Genomic DNA, 13,588 nt, shown 5'->3' on the forward strand with positions numbered 1-13,588 from the left:
CTCACTCCCCACTTCTCCCTCCTGCTGGTGCTGGGGAGGCTGCCCGACCCCAGTTTCTCTGTCCACGTGTGTTCAGGCAGGGCCAGGTGCCTGCCCCACAAACCAGCACATCCTCCCGGCGCGGTGCAGAGGGGGCCCACGGCCCCTGCCAGTAGTGTGTGTAGGGAAGAGGCATGGAGCAGGTCTCTGTCATTTATTAGGCCCCTGCAGAGCTGCGCCACGGCACCCCTGGATCCACTAGCCCCATCCCGGGCCCAGTGCCAAGGGACCAGGGAGGCAGACCGGTGCCCAACCCCACTGGGGGGAAACAGGCAGCTTTGGTGAGGGTTTTTGGCTACTGGGGGGCTCTGGCGAGTGACCACCTGCCATACAGGGAAGAAAGTCCTGGAGGACACTCTGCAGCACATGGATGTCCCAGCTGCCCCCTCTCTGCCAGTGGGGGCCTGTCTCCAGGCTGCCAGCAGGGGAAGGCGCAGGTGGGCTTGGGCTAACCCCTGAAGGTAGCAGCGGCCTGTTGGTACTGAGAGGTTTTGGCAAAACTGACCAGTAAAGCGGCTGGAGCTGGGTGTGGGGAGGGCCTGGGGCACCAGGGCTGGCATCCTGGAACTGGCCGGTGATCTGGCATCTGGGCTCCTTTCCCTGCAGCAGGTCTCGGAGGGGCACTACCTCTGAGGACACCAAAACTACAGCCCCCTGGTGACACAAAAGTGCCCATGTCACAGCTGGCAAGCCCTGCCCCACCTGTCGCCCAAGGCCTGGGCAGAGGCGACTGGGAGCTGCTCTTCAGGCCCGGGCTGCCACCTAGTGAGCAGGAACAGGGACAGGAGCCCTCCCAGCTCCAGCAACTGGAACACCAGGGGACCTGGGGCCGCCCTCAGCCCAGAATCGGCCCCCTGTGGGGGGAGGGGCAGGCTAAACACCCACTGCGGGTGGCAAGGGGCCTGAGCTGGTGGGGCTCAGAGGGGACCAAGCCCCTGGAGGCAGCCCTGGCCCAGGCAGGGTTGGGAGGCCCAGGCAGCCCCAGTGTGGGGGTGGCACAGTGTGGCCCAGGCTGGGAAGGACAGGAGCCTGAGCCTGCCTCTTCCCAAGGGCTGCTCCTGGGGCCAGCCCCGCTGCCCAGCAGCCTGGGGGTCATCAGGTCAGCACTTTGACACCGAAGTGTTTCCGCAGCTGCTCCAGAAACACGAAGGTGAGCACAGTGTGGGGGATGAGCCGGACACCTGCGGGAAAGAGGCCCTGGGCCGAGACAGAGGCGTGAGGCCAGGAGGCCCGTGAGGCCAGGAGGCCCGTGAGGCCAGGAGGCCCCGCGGCCTGCCACCCCAACGCACCTTGTAAAAGGCCAGTGGTCCAAGCTTCGCGGTCTCCACAGCACAGTGGAAAACACCCTGCAGGAGATGCAGACAGGACAGAGCAGAGGTGAGCCTGGCACTGGCCGGCATATGGCCCCAGAGCAGCCCAGGACAGCAGCCCGTGGTTAACAGGAGCTAGAAGCCCAGGGCACCAGGCCCTGCTGCGTGAGCCCTGAAGGGGCTGCGGGCAAAGAGAAGGGGTCCAGGAAAACAGGACAGCGGGGCGGGAGCGGATGCAGCCTGAGACAGGAGGCCAGCAGGACAGGCCTCATCCCAGGAGAAGGCACAACCCTCCCCCACCCTGGCAAGGGAAAGCCCTGCCTCAGTCCCTCCCATCGCCAGAGGGGACACTGGCCAGCGGCCTCACCTGATACTCCCCCTTGGAGTTCATCAGGCGGGTTTTCAGCACGTCCAGGGGCTGGCACAGGAACGTGGCACATCCACCCTGGGGAGGGGGCTTGTCACCAACTGGCCTGCGGGCACCTCTCATACCCCGGCCCCACTCCAGGAGCTGTCTGCAGGCTGCAGGCTCAGGGACCTCAGGGGACACCAGGACTCATCCTAACAAGTTCCAATGCCCCGGAGCCACTTGTGTGACCCAGAGAGGCAGCACCAGGCTCACCCAGTGCCTCCACCTGCCCACCTCACCTCACAGGGTGCCCTCAGCCCTGGAGGCAGGGCCAGGGACCCAGCCCTTGCTATACCGGGCACTGACCGCAATGAAGCTGGCGATGAAGTGGGTGAAGGTGTTGTCAGACAGGTACCCGGTGCTGAGGACCAGCTGCTTGGCCTGGTCATAGCAGGACAGCTGCAGTGGGGGCAGGGTGGTCAGGGCCCATCACAGCCTCAGCTGGGGAAGGCCGTGACCAAGCACCGGCTCTGCCCACCACCTACGCCAGTGCCACACTGGGGACAGGGAGGCCCAGGCCCAGACCCAGGCTGCAGCCCTGACCACCTGTGCCCACAGGACAGCAGGTGCTCTACAATCCCCCAGGCATGGCAATGGTGAGGGAGGCTGCCCACAAGCCCCACCTTCCACAGGAGCCCTACCTGACCCACGGTGACGAGGGCCCCGCGGCTAGAGGCCATCGTCGCGCCGGAGAACAGCTTCCTCAGACCCTCTGCAGGAGGAAGGCCAGCCCTGAGCACACAGCGCAGCCCGATGCCCACAGCACCCCAGGTCCTGCACACCACTCCCCTCCTCAGGCCCCTTCCCTGGGGTCCCAGGGAGCCGGCTCCTCTCACCTTCACGCGCCACACGGTACAGGCCATCCAGGGCATGGGCATAGCTGCCAGGGACACAGAAATGGACCACCTGAGGCTCACCTTGTCCACTAGCTCCTGGGGGTCCTCCCTAGGCCCTGGGAACTGCTGGGAAACCATGATGGACATGCCCCTGGGGCTCCTGCAGAAGCCTCACGAGGACAGCCCCTCCTAGCTAAGCCACCCTGCCCTGTCTGTCCTGGGGGAGGTCCTGTTTTCCCAGAGAACCCCAGGCTCGGTGTGGCTCCCACCACAGAGGTCAGCACCTGCCCTCCTCCAGGCTGGAAGGCCAGAGGGACACCAGCAAGAAACCAGAAACTGCCTGGGAGTCTCGACCAGAGAGCGAGATGGCTCAGGCTCTGGCCAGGGATACTGCAGGCTGCTGGGAAGGACTGGGCTGCTGCAGCAGGAGGGGTGGCTGCACCCCAACCCACGTCACCACAGCTGGCCACCCTGAGAGCGGACAGAGAGGTGTGCCTGGGAGCCTCTTGGAGGGGGCATGCTTATCTCATGTGCCCTGCTCCAGGGTCTCTGAGGCTCTGGGCCCTGCACACACACCCACAGGGACGCCCGGGTGTGGCTGTCCCTCAGCCACGATCCAGGCTTCCAAGTCCATCCCCAGGTGTGGGCAGGTGTCAGCAGCTGGGGTCCAGCTCTCAACCTAGCAACACTCTTCCCATAAGGAAAGAATCGGGGGGCCAAGTGACTCCTCTAGCAGCCAAGTATGGTGTTTGCTCCCGAAAAACCATCAGCCCCCAACACCTGTTCCACAGGACCCCACAGGTGATGTGGCCTGCTGGAGTCCTGGCCAGGTGGCGCAGGGCTGCCCAGGGTACCCTGCCTAGCCCTGGCCCCTGCTGGCAGAGCCTTACCCACTACTCACTTGCGCCGCTGATTCGAGGGCAGCTTCATGTCGTTCTGCATCCTGAAATGGCAGGTAGGTAGACACGTGGCCTGAGGTCCAGGGCAGGCCCCGGGGCATTCACGCCCCTCCACCCCATTCCCAGACGCCAGGGTCTGAGTTGCCTGCTCCAGGGTGAGCATACTGCAGACTCCAGCAAGCCACAGGGCAAGCCCTGGGCTGTCTGGGGACAGGAAAGGGTACACACAAACCTGACATTGACCAAATCCGCGGGGGTCCCCACAAAGCCTCCGGTTAAACCTGGGGCAACAGAACCATGGGGCCACAACTTGTGACGCCTGGAGGCATCCGCCCCAGCCAGCCCCAGCTCAGCCAGCCGTGCTCACCACTGAAGCCGCCCAGGAGCACCTTGGTGGAGAAGGGGAGAGGCCCCTGGCTGCCCCTGGCCAGGTGGTCCCGCGCTGTCTCATAGATGGCAAATCGCGTCAGGGAGTAGGTCATCTGGGGAAGAGGGCCTGGCTCAGGACAGGGCACAACCCAGCCAGCCTCAAAGGCACGGCCAACACCCTGTGGTCCCTGGGGACATGGAGGGGCTGACCCCAGGCCACTCAGCTAGTGAGCGTGGAACCTGTCCACAAATCTGCGGTTGCACCACCCCCACCCACCTCAGCTCCCGCCCACCTCTGTGAGTGGCAGCCTGGGGTCCAGCCCCACACCCACCCTGGGGTCACTTGCTCCACATACACCTTGAAAAAGGCTGTAAGCAGCTTGAGCTCCCTGGTGTGCCCAGCAGGTCCAAGCTCAGGCTGCCCAGGAGGTGCCCACCTGTCTGCAGAGCGAGGCGCTCAGGCCGTTGTAGAGTGCCAGGACACCGTCAGAGCGCACCACCTGCAGCGCCATGCCTGTCATGCGCAGTTTCACCTCCTGCTGTGTCTGCAGGTGCACCTGGGGCAAGGGGGACAGGGACGAGGCTGTGGGGTGCTGCCTGGAGCCCCACTCCAGCGCTGAGGACCCTTCCAGGAACGACCACCGTGAGACCCCCTCAGAGACCCTCAGCTCAGCACTACCCGTGCCCCATCTCTAAGGCAGGGACAGTGGAGTCCCCCAGGGACTGTGTGCAGGGTGTCCCCGCCACACCTACCTGCTCTGATGGCTTATATCCCATGCAGAAGCTGGGGGCCATGGGCCACAGGCCAGCAGCCAGGCCCAGGATCTCACTCCCCAGGTCCCACCCTTGGCACTGACCTCAAGGAAGCCTGTCCACTGCCAAGCATGGTCCCCCTTAAACTTACCCAGGGGAGCCCCCAAAAGGATACGGGACAGCAAACATGGGTAGGGACCGAGGGGGGCCTGGAACCCAGATCAGCAGCAACACTGGCCTCCCAGGCGGGACAGAGGGACTGGACCCCAGAACAGTGGCCACATGGATAGCAGTCCCCGTTCATGTGACAAGCAACCACAAGGACCAAGCCAGCATGTGGGCAGAGTGAGACAGATCAACAAACTTCAAAACAGTTTCTCAAATGGCCACACCCTGAGGTCCTGGTGAGTAACCCTAGAGGAAAGCTCTGACCATGCTCCCCACTGGTGGGACACTGCTCCTGCCCATCCTTCACACTTCCCTCAATGGCCACCTCCCCTGCTGGCTCCAGGCAGTGTTCTGTAGCAAGAGAGCACCTAGGTGGGGTCAGGGGCAGGGCAGTGACGCCCAAAGGGGCCTGGACAAGGGACAACAGCAAAGGATTCCAAGGTCACAGTCTATCAACACCAGAGGGCTGGTGGGGAGGGGACTGTGGCCATCTGGAAGAGTAGAGAGAGCAGCCCCAGGGAGGTGCCCTTCCAGCCCCACTGCCCCCTGCTGCTCGAGGGCTTCTCCTTGGCCCACAGGCCGGATCCGTGCAGGCCTCTCGGGGCACACGAGTCAGCCCCATCCGTAAGGGGTGGCCAGCTTTCTTACTGATTAAGAAAGCCCACCTTCTCTTTAGAAAGTAGAAGTCTGCAGGCCCAGCAAGGGCCTGGACACCCAGGCACAGGAACCACCCGGAGGCTGGGTTACCAGCCCAGGTCACAAGGGCCAATCCCAACCAGCTCTGGGAGGAGGGGAGAGGCAGAGGGTGGCCAGGCCCGCTGTAACCTGCCCAGCGGCCACCGCGTGACCACAGGGCAGAGCCCCCTGGGCAGACTGGGTACAGCCTCAGGCCCTTCCTTTGTTCTCTGTTGGGGGTAGGGTCAGAGAAACACCCCTTGGCTGGCCCTGGGGAACAAGGGGAGCTCTGTCTTCTTTTGTTCCATAAGCACTTTTTTCAAAGGAAAAAGTGAAGCATGTATACTTCTGGTGCTGAGATGCCCACTCTGCTGGGAGCTGCACATATGCAGGGTCTCCTGGCATCTCTCCAGGGGCTGCGTTGACCAGACAGCCTTCCCGGGGCCTATACACACCTAGCAGAGGAAGTGCCCAAGCCAAGGGCCCGGGTCACCCCACTAACCTAGGCCTCAGCCCTCATTGCCTTTCCCTTCTAGCTCAATACAGTCACCTACCAGGCTGGGGGCAGCTGGGCCCTGGGCCAGGTGTGGGGTGCAGGCAATCTCTAGGACCCAACACCTGTGCATCCCAGACTTTTTTCCCCAGGGTACTGGGGACAGAACCCAGGAGTGCTTGCCTTGGAGCGGCATTCCCATCCCTCTTTAAAATTTGGGACAGAGTCTTGCTAAGTCACAGAGGCTGGCCCCAAACTTGTGATCCTCCAGCCTCAGCCTCCCAAGTCTCTGGGACCACCCACAAGTGTGTGCCACCGATCACGCTCACGCAGGTATTAAAGCGCAATCTGGACAGTCCCCTGCCAAGACCGGGAGCCGGTTGGCAAGTTGAGGGGCCAGCTGCAGAGGGTCTCTGGGGTTTTTCCACCCGGCCGGCAGGCCCAGGCCCTGGGCGCTGCGCAGGGCGACCGCCGCGCCGGCGCCACTATCCTACAGCTACGACCAACACGGGGTGCGCGGCCAGAGCGTCCCGGCGGCGGCCCGGCCGGCCTCACCTTGAGCAGGTCCAGCGGGTGTGTGCAGCAGGCGGCCCCGCAGGAGGCCAGTCCTCCGAAGTACCAGCGCGACACGCGCGCCTCGGCCGCCATGGCCCGATTAGCTGCAGTTCGGCCTGCCCGACCCGGCCAGATCTCGGCCGCTACCGCGACCCCGGCCGCAACCGCCCCGAGCCCGGTTCAAAGTGCCACCGCGCGCCCGCGCCCCGCGCAGCCAATGCGCCCGCGCGGCCCGGGGGCGGGACCCGCGGGACTCCGCCCCGGCGAGAGGGCCTGCGAGCCACGTCCCAGCGGGCGGACCCAGCGTCTTAAAGTGGCCGCGGGGAGGAGCCGAGCCTGGGACTGTCCGACCGAAGTCAAAACCGGGCCCTGACCGAATGACCACCTCCACTCCCTATATCCCGGCTTAAGATGCGGCTTCCAAAATCACTCTGCCATACCACATGCACTGGGAGGCTTGGCCCCTGGAAGCACCCTGGCTTCAGCGCAGCCTGAACTTGCAACCTGCACCACCTGTACCAGCTCATGTGCCACAAAGGCGAGGCCCTCGACCCCCCCCAGCACCCCTCAACCCGCCCACTGTGGAGGCGGACAGGAAATTTCTTTGGAGCCAGCTTGCAGATGAAGTAAAATCCAGGGGCAAAAACAATTAGTTAAGACAATTGCACCACCCTCAACGTCCAGAGCTCGCAGCAAGTGTCCAGTTCAGGCTTTGCTCTGACAGTCAACCCCAGGCAGCCACCCTGGGGGAGGCTGAGAGGTGGGTTCCAGGCCCCAGCAGGAGAAACCAACCGACATCTAGGCTCCCACCTGACCCCACTTCCTAATAGTGTGAGGAAACAGATGTACTCCTGGTTCAAGGTGCACCTGAGGCAAGGTGAAACCCAAGTCCCAAGGTTGCTTTAGGGGTAAGGCTTGGCCACTAGTGCCACCCTATTCCTGCCCAGACATAAAGGTGAGGCACTGGAAAGAAAGCCCTGGTCTCATGAACCAGCCAAACACCCATATAAGGTGACCAGCCTTGTCTGAGGGCCCAGTGACCCTCCACGTGGATGCAGAGCAAACCCCACCATGCCTATGCTAGTAGCCCATGTGAAGATGAGGAGACTGTCTTGTAGAACTCCAGGTGGACTCTGACCCTGCGGTCATGTCCCAGTCAAGCGCTCCTGTGTTTTCAGGTGTGTTGGGAGTACCGCCCACGCAGAGAGGTGTCGGGTGGACAGGGAAGTCACAGGAATTGTCAGGGGGACACCAGATGAGAGTGTGAACTGCGACCCACACCTAGCCAAGGCGGGGAACTGCAAGGAGATGTGGAAATGGATTTCACAGGTAGGACACAGAGTTAAGCAAAGGTGACAGAAGGCCTGGGGCAAGTGGGACCTAGAGATGAGGAATCAGGGCAAACAAATGCACCCAAGACTAGAAGCTCTAAGGTAAGTGGATTTTGCAAACTCCAGGTGTGCAAGCCCACGAGGATTCTCAACTGAATCCTCCAACAGAACATGTTTGTTCATAGGCTGAGGACTGGCTACCCAGCTAGGCCCTGGACCAGGCCCCGTATCCACAGCATGGGGTCCAGGTCCCTTGGCACACACTTCAAGGTGCTCTATATGGGATTTGGAGCCATACAGGTGGCTTAGCAGATCCCTGAGCAGGGGGCCTGTGGGGTGGGGTTGGTCAGTTACGGACTTTGCCCTGTCCTGTTAGACCTCTGCCAACCTGAAGAGAAAGATGCTTGTCTGATCTCTTTCAGGACTTGGTGAATCAACCAAGGTTTGGTTCTGAAGAAGGGAGCTCAGAGCACGTTGTGGTGGCTCAGGAGGCTGAGACAGGGGGATCCCAAGTTCAAAGCCAGCCTTAGCAAATGTGAGGCACTAAGCAACCCAGTGAGACCCTGTCTCTAAATACAACACAGTAGGGTTGAGGATGTGGCTCAGTGGTCGAGTGCACCTCCCCCCAAAAAGAAGGGAACTCAGGATTCCCAGTGCCACCTCCAGATGCGAGGTCCAAAGGTCAAGGCCAAGAGGCCTCCAGGGACGCCTGGGACACACTTCACCAGAAAGTAGTATCACTCTTCTATTTTCAGATACAAGACAGTTCCTTATGGACCACTTACAGTCTGGAGCAGGTGAAAGGGAGCTGGGGAGTCCTGGACTGTGGGGAGCCACTCCAAATGCACACACCTTGGTCCTGATGCACCACGGGGACCTCAAAGATCACTATAGAGTGGCTGGTAGTGCCGTGACTCAGGACTCCAGCTTTTCCCTTGCTTGGATATCAAGGCATGGCCCTAGGAGCAGGGGACGCTCAGAGGGGTTGAGCTGCACTCACCTGTCCCCTTGTAACCCTAACCCTTGCCTCATTTGAATGGCCTCTCCCCAATAAAAGGGTTCAGCGCGAGCTCCTCTTTGTCTCTTTCCATGGACCCCTAAGGTCAGAGGGGCCATCACAGGACCCAAAGATAAAGGTCTTTCTCTGTCTCTGAGTGGTTATTTCATGCAGCCCAGTTCACTGGAGTGACCCTGAGTGTCTAGCTGTGAACATGACACTGGACAATAAAGGGCCTGATCAAGGAGCCACCTGAAAAGGCCCAGGGTGGTCAGGGGAAGGACACCAGCAGACACAACTTGGAGGGACGAGTACCCGAGTACCTGCTATCAGGGATGGCCCCTGCTGGTGAGGTGGGCTGAGGCTAAGGCAATGGCCTGATGTCACGGTCATCTCCACCTTCAAGCAGTCACCCTCTGGAAGTCCAGGAGTGAAAGGCCCCCTTATCTGGGCAGGGAGCCACCAGTCCATACTGACTAGACTATGGGCTCAGCTCTCTAAGATGCAGGGGCCTGTCCCTGAGCTGGGACACTCAGTGCCTTCCCCAGGGTCAGCAGCATGTCTATTTGCACCCAGGCCCAGGCCAGCTCACCTTAGCTGAGGTGAAGCCAGAGACGTGCTGCTGGATACTCATTAACCTGAGGAACTGCCAGGGCCAGAGGGAGACTCCAGGTGGAGGCTGGAGGGCAGCAAGGACACTGAAGGCCCTTGGGAGGGGCCCTCGGGTGATGTTAGGTAGGCTTGACAGAGCCTGTCTGGCACTCCCACCAAGTGGGCAGAGCTGGGTGTGCCTCCCAGGGGCCCCTTGCCTAGCACTATGTTCCCCAAAGGGGGCGCTCTACAATCTATAGCCTCTTGCTCACAGGAAGTGGAAGTCAGCCTATCTAGGGCCAGAGAAGGACACTCACTGTCCCTCTCCCAGTCTTGCTGAACATGGAATTGTCTGAGAAGAGGAAGCCAAGGGTCCTCAGAGCAAGGCCCCTGGCCATTACAGCCAGCTACACAGCAGAGGCACTAAGGGGCCTGCAGCCAGAGGGTGGGCCAGGCCTGTCCAACAGCAGCCACTCAGTTCCTAGCTTGGCCAGGGTACTGCCAGGCCCCTTAACCCAGGCCTCTTCACACTCAGACATCCTGGTGGAGGGGGCGAAGGGGCAAGACCAGTCCTGGGAAAGTTCCGACCACACCACCCCAGGGGCCCTTCGTACCACCCACCCTGGGCACACTACTCCGCACACCCAAGCCTCAACAGTGTATTTTTCTCAGCAGCCACCAGAAGAACTCCTGTAACCCCATACCTTCTGAGGTGGCCTCCTGCGCTCTGCTCAGGCAGTGGCTTCCCTCCCCCACACCATAGCAGGTCCATCTTGTCCCTCCCAGACAGACTGCCACTAGGGCTAGTAACTCCAGCCCCCTGGAATCTCCATCTGGGAGCCTGGTGCTGGGGGTGGAGAGGGCAGGCAGGGCCTTGCCGGGTCCCAGGGACCCCAGTCCATAAGTCCTCAGAGGTGGGGCTATTCCAGAACCACCGTGCCGCCCACGGCTTCCAGGGCCGCCTTTATCTTCTCTGCCTCAGCTTTGGCGACGTTAGCTTTGATTTCCTGAGGCAGGGACTCCACCAGCTTCTTGGCCTGCCAGAGACAGACAGCAAAGTCAAGAGATTTGTGAGCCCTAGGCCACCATACCCAAGCCCATGTTGGAAGGGACCACCCCAGGTAACTGTCAGCTTATGCTGGTCCCAGGGAAGAGGGTTCAGGCACAGGAAGCCCACCTGGACGAGGTTTATGCCCTGGATGTAGTTCTTGATCTCTTTGATCAGTTTCACTTTGTCTACCGGCTTTGCCTCTGTCAAGCGGACAGTGAAATGTGTCCGTTCTTTCTGTTTTGGGAGATCTTCCTCCTCTGCTACCTTAGGAAGCAGAAGAAAGCAGGCAAGGTAAGAAAGGGTGGGGCGAAGGTGGAGCAGCTTCTCCTGGCTACCCCATGGGAAGTGCAGGTGAGCGAGGACAGGCACATTGCCAGCTTCCAGCCCCAGCAAAGTCTGGGTCGTGAGTAAACTGCCTCTGGGGGTCTTGTGACCAACGGATGCATTTCCTCCAGCACAGGCTAGTCAGGGTTTAGACCTGGCTCCTTCACCTAGAAACACTCCATTCCCTATGGGCCACTCTGAAGCCTGCCTCACAGGCCGGCAGAACCCCACATCCCGTAAAAAACCTCCTCATGAGACAGGGTGAGCAACACCAAAGTGCACTGTAGATGTGCAAGGTTCCAGGGAAGTAGTACTGGTCCTGTCCTCAGCCATGCAGGGGCAGGTGCCGATGATGAGCTGGATGATGAGCTGACTGCATTGACCTCGACCTTCACCCAGCAAGACTATGGGACAGATGGGCAATGGTGTTCCTGAGGTGACACACAAATAGCCAGGGCCACCATGAGCACCACAGTGTGAGATGCCCTAGTTTGGGCCTGCTGCCAGGTCATCAACAGCACTCTGTCCATTCTCAAAAGCACTCCAGTTTGGACAATGGATCGTATGACAATCCTACCCTTGCTTTAGGTGTCGGGCCTGAATCTGGCAGCCTTCTGGGTGTTCACAAGTGTTGTTCACAGGGTCGCCAGCAGGCCAGGCAGGTGCTCCACTACCACCTGCACCTCCAGCTAACAAGCCTTTAAAGACACTTCCCAGGTCTGAGGTGGGAGTGTGAGGATGGCCCCCGTGGAATCACCACCCATCCTGAGTGTGGGGTGTTCTGTAGGACCTGGCCTGGTGCAGACCAAGAGACCTGAGGGTAGGGACCCAGATGAAAGAGGCTTATCCCCAAGCCAGCCATCAAAGGCTGGGTTTGGGCTCCTTTCAGAAATACAAACTTGCTCCCAGCTGCCCAGGGGACAGAGCAGCCTGTTACCTGCCCTTTGCCCCCTCTAGCTCCCACTCGCACAGAAAGTCATGCTCTTGCCTGGGAGCCCTCCTATCTGGCCTCTCCTCTGGAGTAGGTGGGGTTAGAGGAATATGTCAACATGGCTGGCTGGGAAGCACACTTGTGACAATTTACCAGTCTCCCAAAAGAGACCAAGACAGGGCGGCCCCCAGGCCTCACCAATCTGTCATCTGAGCTGAGTCTCCCCCTTACCTTCAGGAGTTCATTGAGGTCTGAGATCTCCAGGAATGCTTGGACCTTTTTTTTTAACTCCCTTCAATTTTCCATGATGTTCCCTCCTAATCAAGGACTTCCTTGAAATTTTATAAACTTCTTCCCTAGTTTTTTCCATAGCACTTGCCCCATTTTACCAAGTGACACAAACATTCTTGGCAGGGAATTCCCTGGGTGTGCAGGGAAGCCCACAGTGGGAACCTGCAGAGGTGTAGGGCACAGGGGATGGCAGCTACAGGACCCCGAGATAGGACAAGAGAACTGTGCCACATAGTATGAGACAGGAGGTGAGCTGGGCATACAGAAGGCTTTTCTGTCCAGAACTGGCCTGGCCTTACCTCAGGGGCTGCTGCAGCAGGGAGAGCCCCAGGTATCATGCCACCGGTCGGCATGAGGCCGACATCCTGGATCTTCAAGGTTTTCTGTGGGGACAGAGAACAGTCTCAGTAGACGGCTGTTACACTCCAATTGTACTAATGGGGGGAAAGCCTAGCTTAGTCCTTGGACCTGGGGAAGCACCTCTGGGGATTGAGCCCAGAGCCCTGCACATGCTCTATCACTGAGCCACATCCCCAGCCCTTTTTAAAAATTTAAGACAAAGTCTTGCTAAGTTGCCCAGCCTGGCCTTGAACTTGAGATCCACTTGCCTCAGCTGCTGGAGTAGGTGGGGGTAGAGAAATATGCCAACATGGCCGGCTGGGAAGCACACTTGTGACAATTTACCAAACTCCCAAAAGAGATCAGAGACAGGGCAGCCCCCAGGCCTCACGAGTCTGTCGTCTGAGCTGAGTCTCCCGGTTACCTTCAGGAGTTCGTTGAGGTCTGAGATCTCCAGGAGCGTGAGGCTGGCGATGTCCTGGACGAGTTGCTGGATCTTGGGCGGGTACTCCTTGGGGGCGTTATCCAGGGGTGCCCCCGCCAGCGCCTCACCCCTTCGGTGGCTGCTGCTCCTCATCTGTCGCACGGCACAGACACCTGGCACCTGTGGTCTAGTCGCCCCATGCAAACAGCGTCAGCTCGGGAAGGGAAGGGGGTGCGCAGACATGCAAGCAGGTCCTCCAACACCGGGGCGGGAGACCACCTCGATCCTTGGGCCCAGCCAGGGGTGGGTGGCTTCCGAGCCACCTCGGGTTCCTCTGGGGAGCCCCCGTTATTTTGTGCAGTGACACCACCCGGAACGGCGGGCTTCTGGGCGAGCAAACTCCGTCACCTGGCCCAGGCATTTCGTTACAAGAACCCTTCCTGAAGGTGGGCCAGCGGCCGGCCGCCACCCACACTGACTGCACCCTGGGGACCGGGACGCCAAGGTCGCCTAGGGCCGAGCGGACCCCGCGGCCAGGCCCAGGAGGGTGGCCGCGCGCCCACCGTCCCCTTGCCCGATCGGCCCCACCGTCCGGCCCAGTGATGGCGCCCAGGGCCCTGCAATACCTGGCGAGACGGAGCGCGGAGGCCCGAAGCCCGAGGGGCGGCCCCCACAGGCGGCGGGCGGCCGCCGGTAGCATCGCTCCGGGAGCGAGAAGGTCACACGCGGCTCTGCGCGGAGGCGACGCTCTAGCCACGAGCAGGCGAGCTGGGCGGCCGCTCTAGCCCAGAGGCCTCCAGGCA

The 13,588-nt window shown here is 60.8% G+C and overlaps 2 protein-coding genes and 1 long non-coding RNA gene across 6 annotated transcripts; 1 reads left to right on the forward strand and 2 right to left on the reverse strand.

The window, feature by feature from the left end:
- Positions 1–178: 178 nt before the first annotated feature.
- Positions 179–6,639, reverse strand: Slc25a10 (solute carrier family 25 member 10). The gene is made up of 11 exons (XM_046463356.2): positions 6,507–6,639; positions 4,300–4,419; positions 3,861–3,975; positions 3,726–3,774; positions 3,496–3,537; positions 2,595–2,638; positions 2,400–2,470; positions 2,065–2,157; positions 1,717–1,794; positions 1,329–1,385; positions 179–693 (listed from the first exon to the last, which is right to left on the reverse strand). Exons 1-11 carry the CDS (start codon positions 6,597–6,599, stop codon positions 238–240), a joined length of 1,218 nt encoding a protein of 405 aa, XP_046319312.1. The 5' UTR covers positions 6,600–6,639; the 3' UTR covers positions 179–237.
- LOC124105925 (uncharacterized) lies at positions 1,225–8,976 on the forward strand. Of its 4 annotated transcripts, none has more exons than XR_006855923.2 (5): positions 1,225–3,083; positions 3,386–5,019; positions 6,285–7,266; positions 7,685–7,835; positions 8,593–8,976. It is a non-coding gene; the product is annotated as an uncharacterized LOC124105925 (long non-coding RNA). The 4 variants fall into 4 exon arrangements; XR_006855924.2 differs by lacking the exon at positions 6,285–7,266 and having other exon boundaries at positions 3,386–4,505; positions 4,861–5,019; XR_006855922.2 differs by having other exon boundaries at positions 6,285–7,835.
- A 1,092-nt stretch (positions 8,977–10,068) lies between these two features.
- On the reverse strand, positions 10,069–13,568 carry Mrpl12 (mitochondrial ribosomal protein L12). Its single transcript, XM_046463362.2, has 5 exons — positions 13,412–13,568; positions 12,786–12,972; positions 12,322–12,405; positions 10,603–10,740; positions 10,069–10,462 (listed from the first exon to the last, which is right to left on the reverse strand). Exons 1-5 carry the CDS (start codon positions 13,483–13,485, stop codon positions 10,346–10,348), a joined length of 600 nt encoding a protein of 199 aa, XP_046319318.1. The 5' UTR covers positions 13,486–13,568; the 3' UTR covers positions 10,069–10,345.
- Positions 13,569–13,588: the final 20 nt, after the last annotated feature.

The sequence above is a fragment of the Marmota monax genome, unplaced genomic scaffold (assembly GCF_021218885.2).
Source record: "Marmota monax isolate L192 unplaced genomic scaffold, Marmota_monax_Labrador192_F-V1.1 WCK01_AAM20220418_F8-fsc00220, whole genome shotgun sequence".
In the NCBI taxonomy this organism is placed as follows: Eukaryota; Metazoa; Chordata; class Mammalia; order Rodentia; family Sciuridae; genus Marmota; species Marmota monax.

Coding starts and splice junctions, on each gene's coding strand:
- Slc25a10 (XM_046463356.2), bottom strand. CDS start 6,599: ATGGCGGCCGAGGCGCGCGTGTCGCGCTGGTACTTCGGAGGACTGGCC. Junction 3,775..3,860: donor GCTCCTGGGCGGCTTCAGTG/GTGAGCACGGCT, acceptor CTGTTGCCCCAG/GTTTAACCGGAGGCTTTGTG. Junction 1,795..2,064: donor TCATCGCCAGCTTCATTGCG/GTCAGTGCCCGG, acceptor CCCCCTCCCCAG/GGTGGATGTGCCACGTTCCT.
- Mrpl12 (XM_046463362.2), bottom strand. CDS start 13,485: ATGCTACCGGCGGCCGCCCGCCGCCTGTGGGGGCCGCCCCTCGGGCTT. Junction 12,406..12,785: donor ACCTCAACGAACTCCTGAAG/GTAACCGGGAGA, acceptor CTGTCCCCACAG/AAAACCTTGAAGATCCAGGA. Junction 10,463..10,602: donor AGGGCATAAACCTCGTCCAG/GTGGGCTTCCTG, acceptor TGTCTCTGGCAG/GCCAAGAAGCTGGTGGAGTC.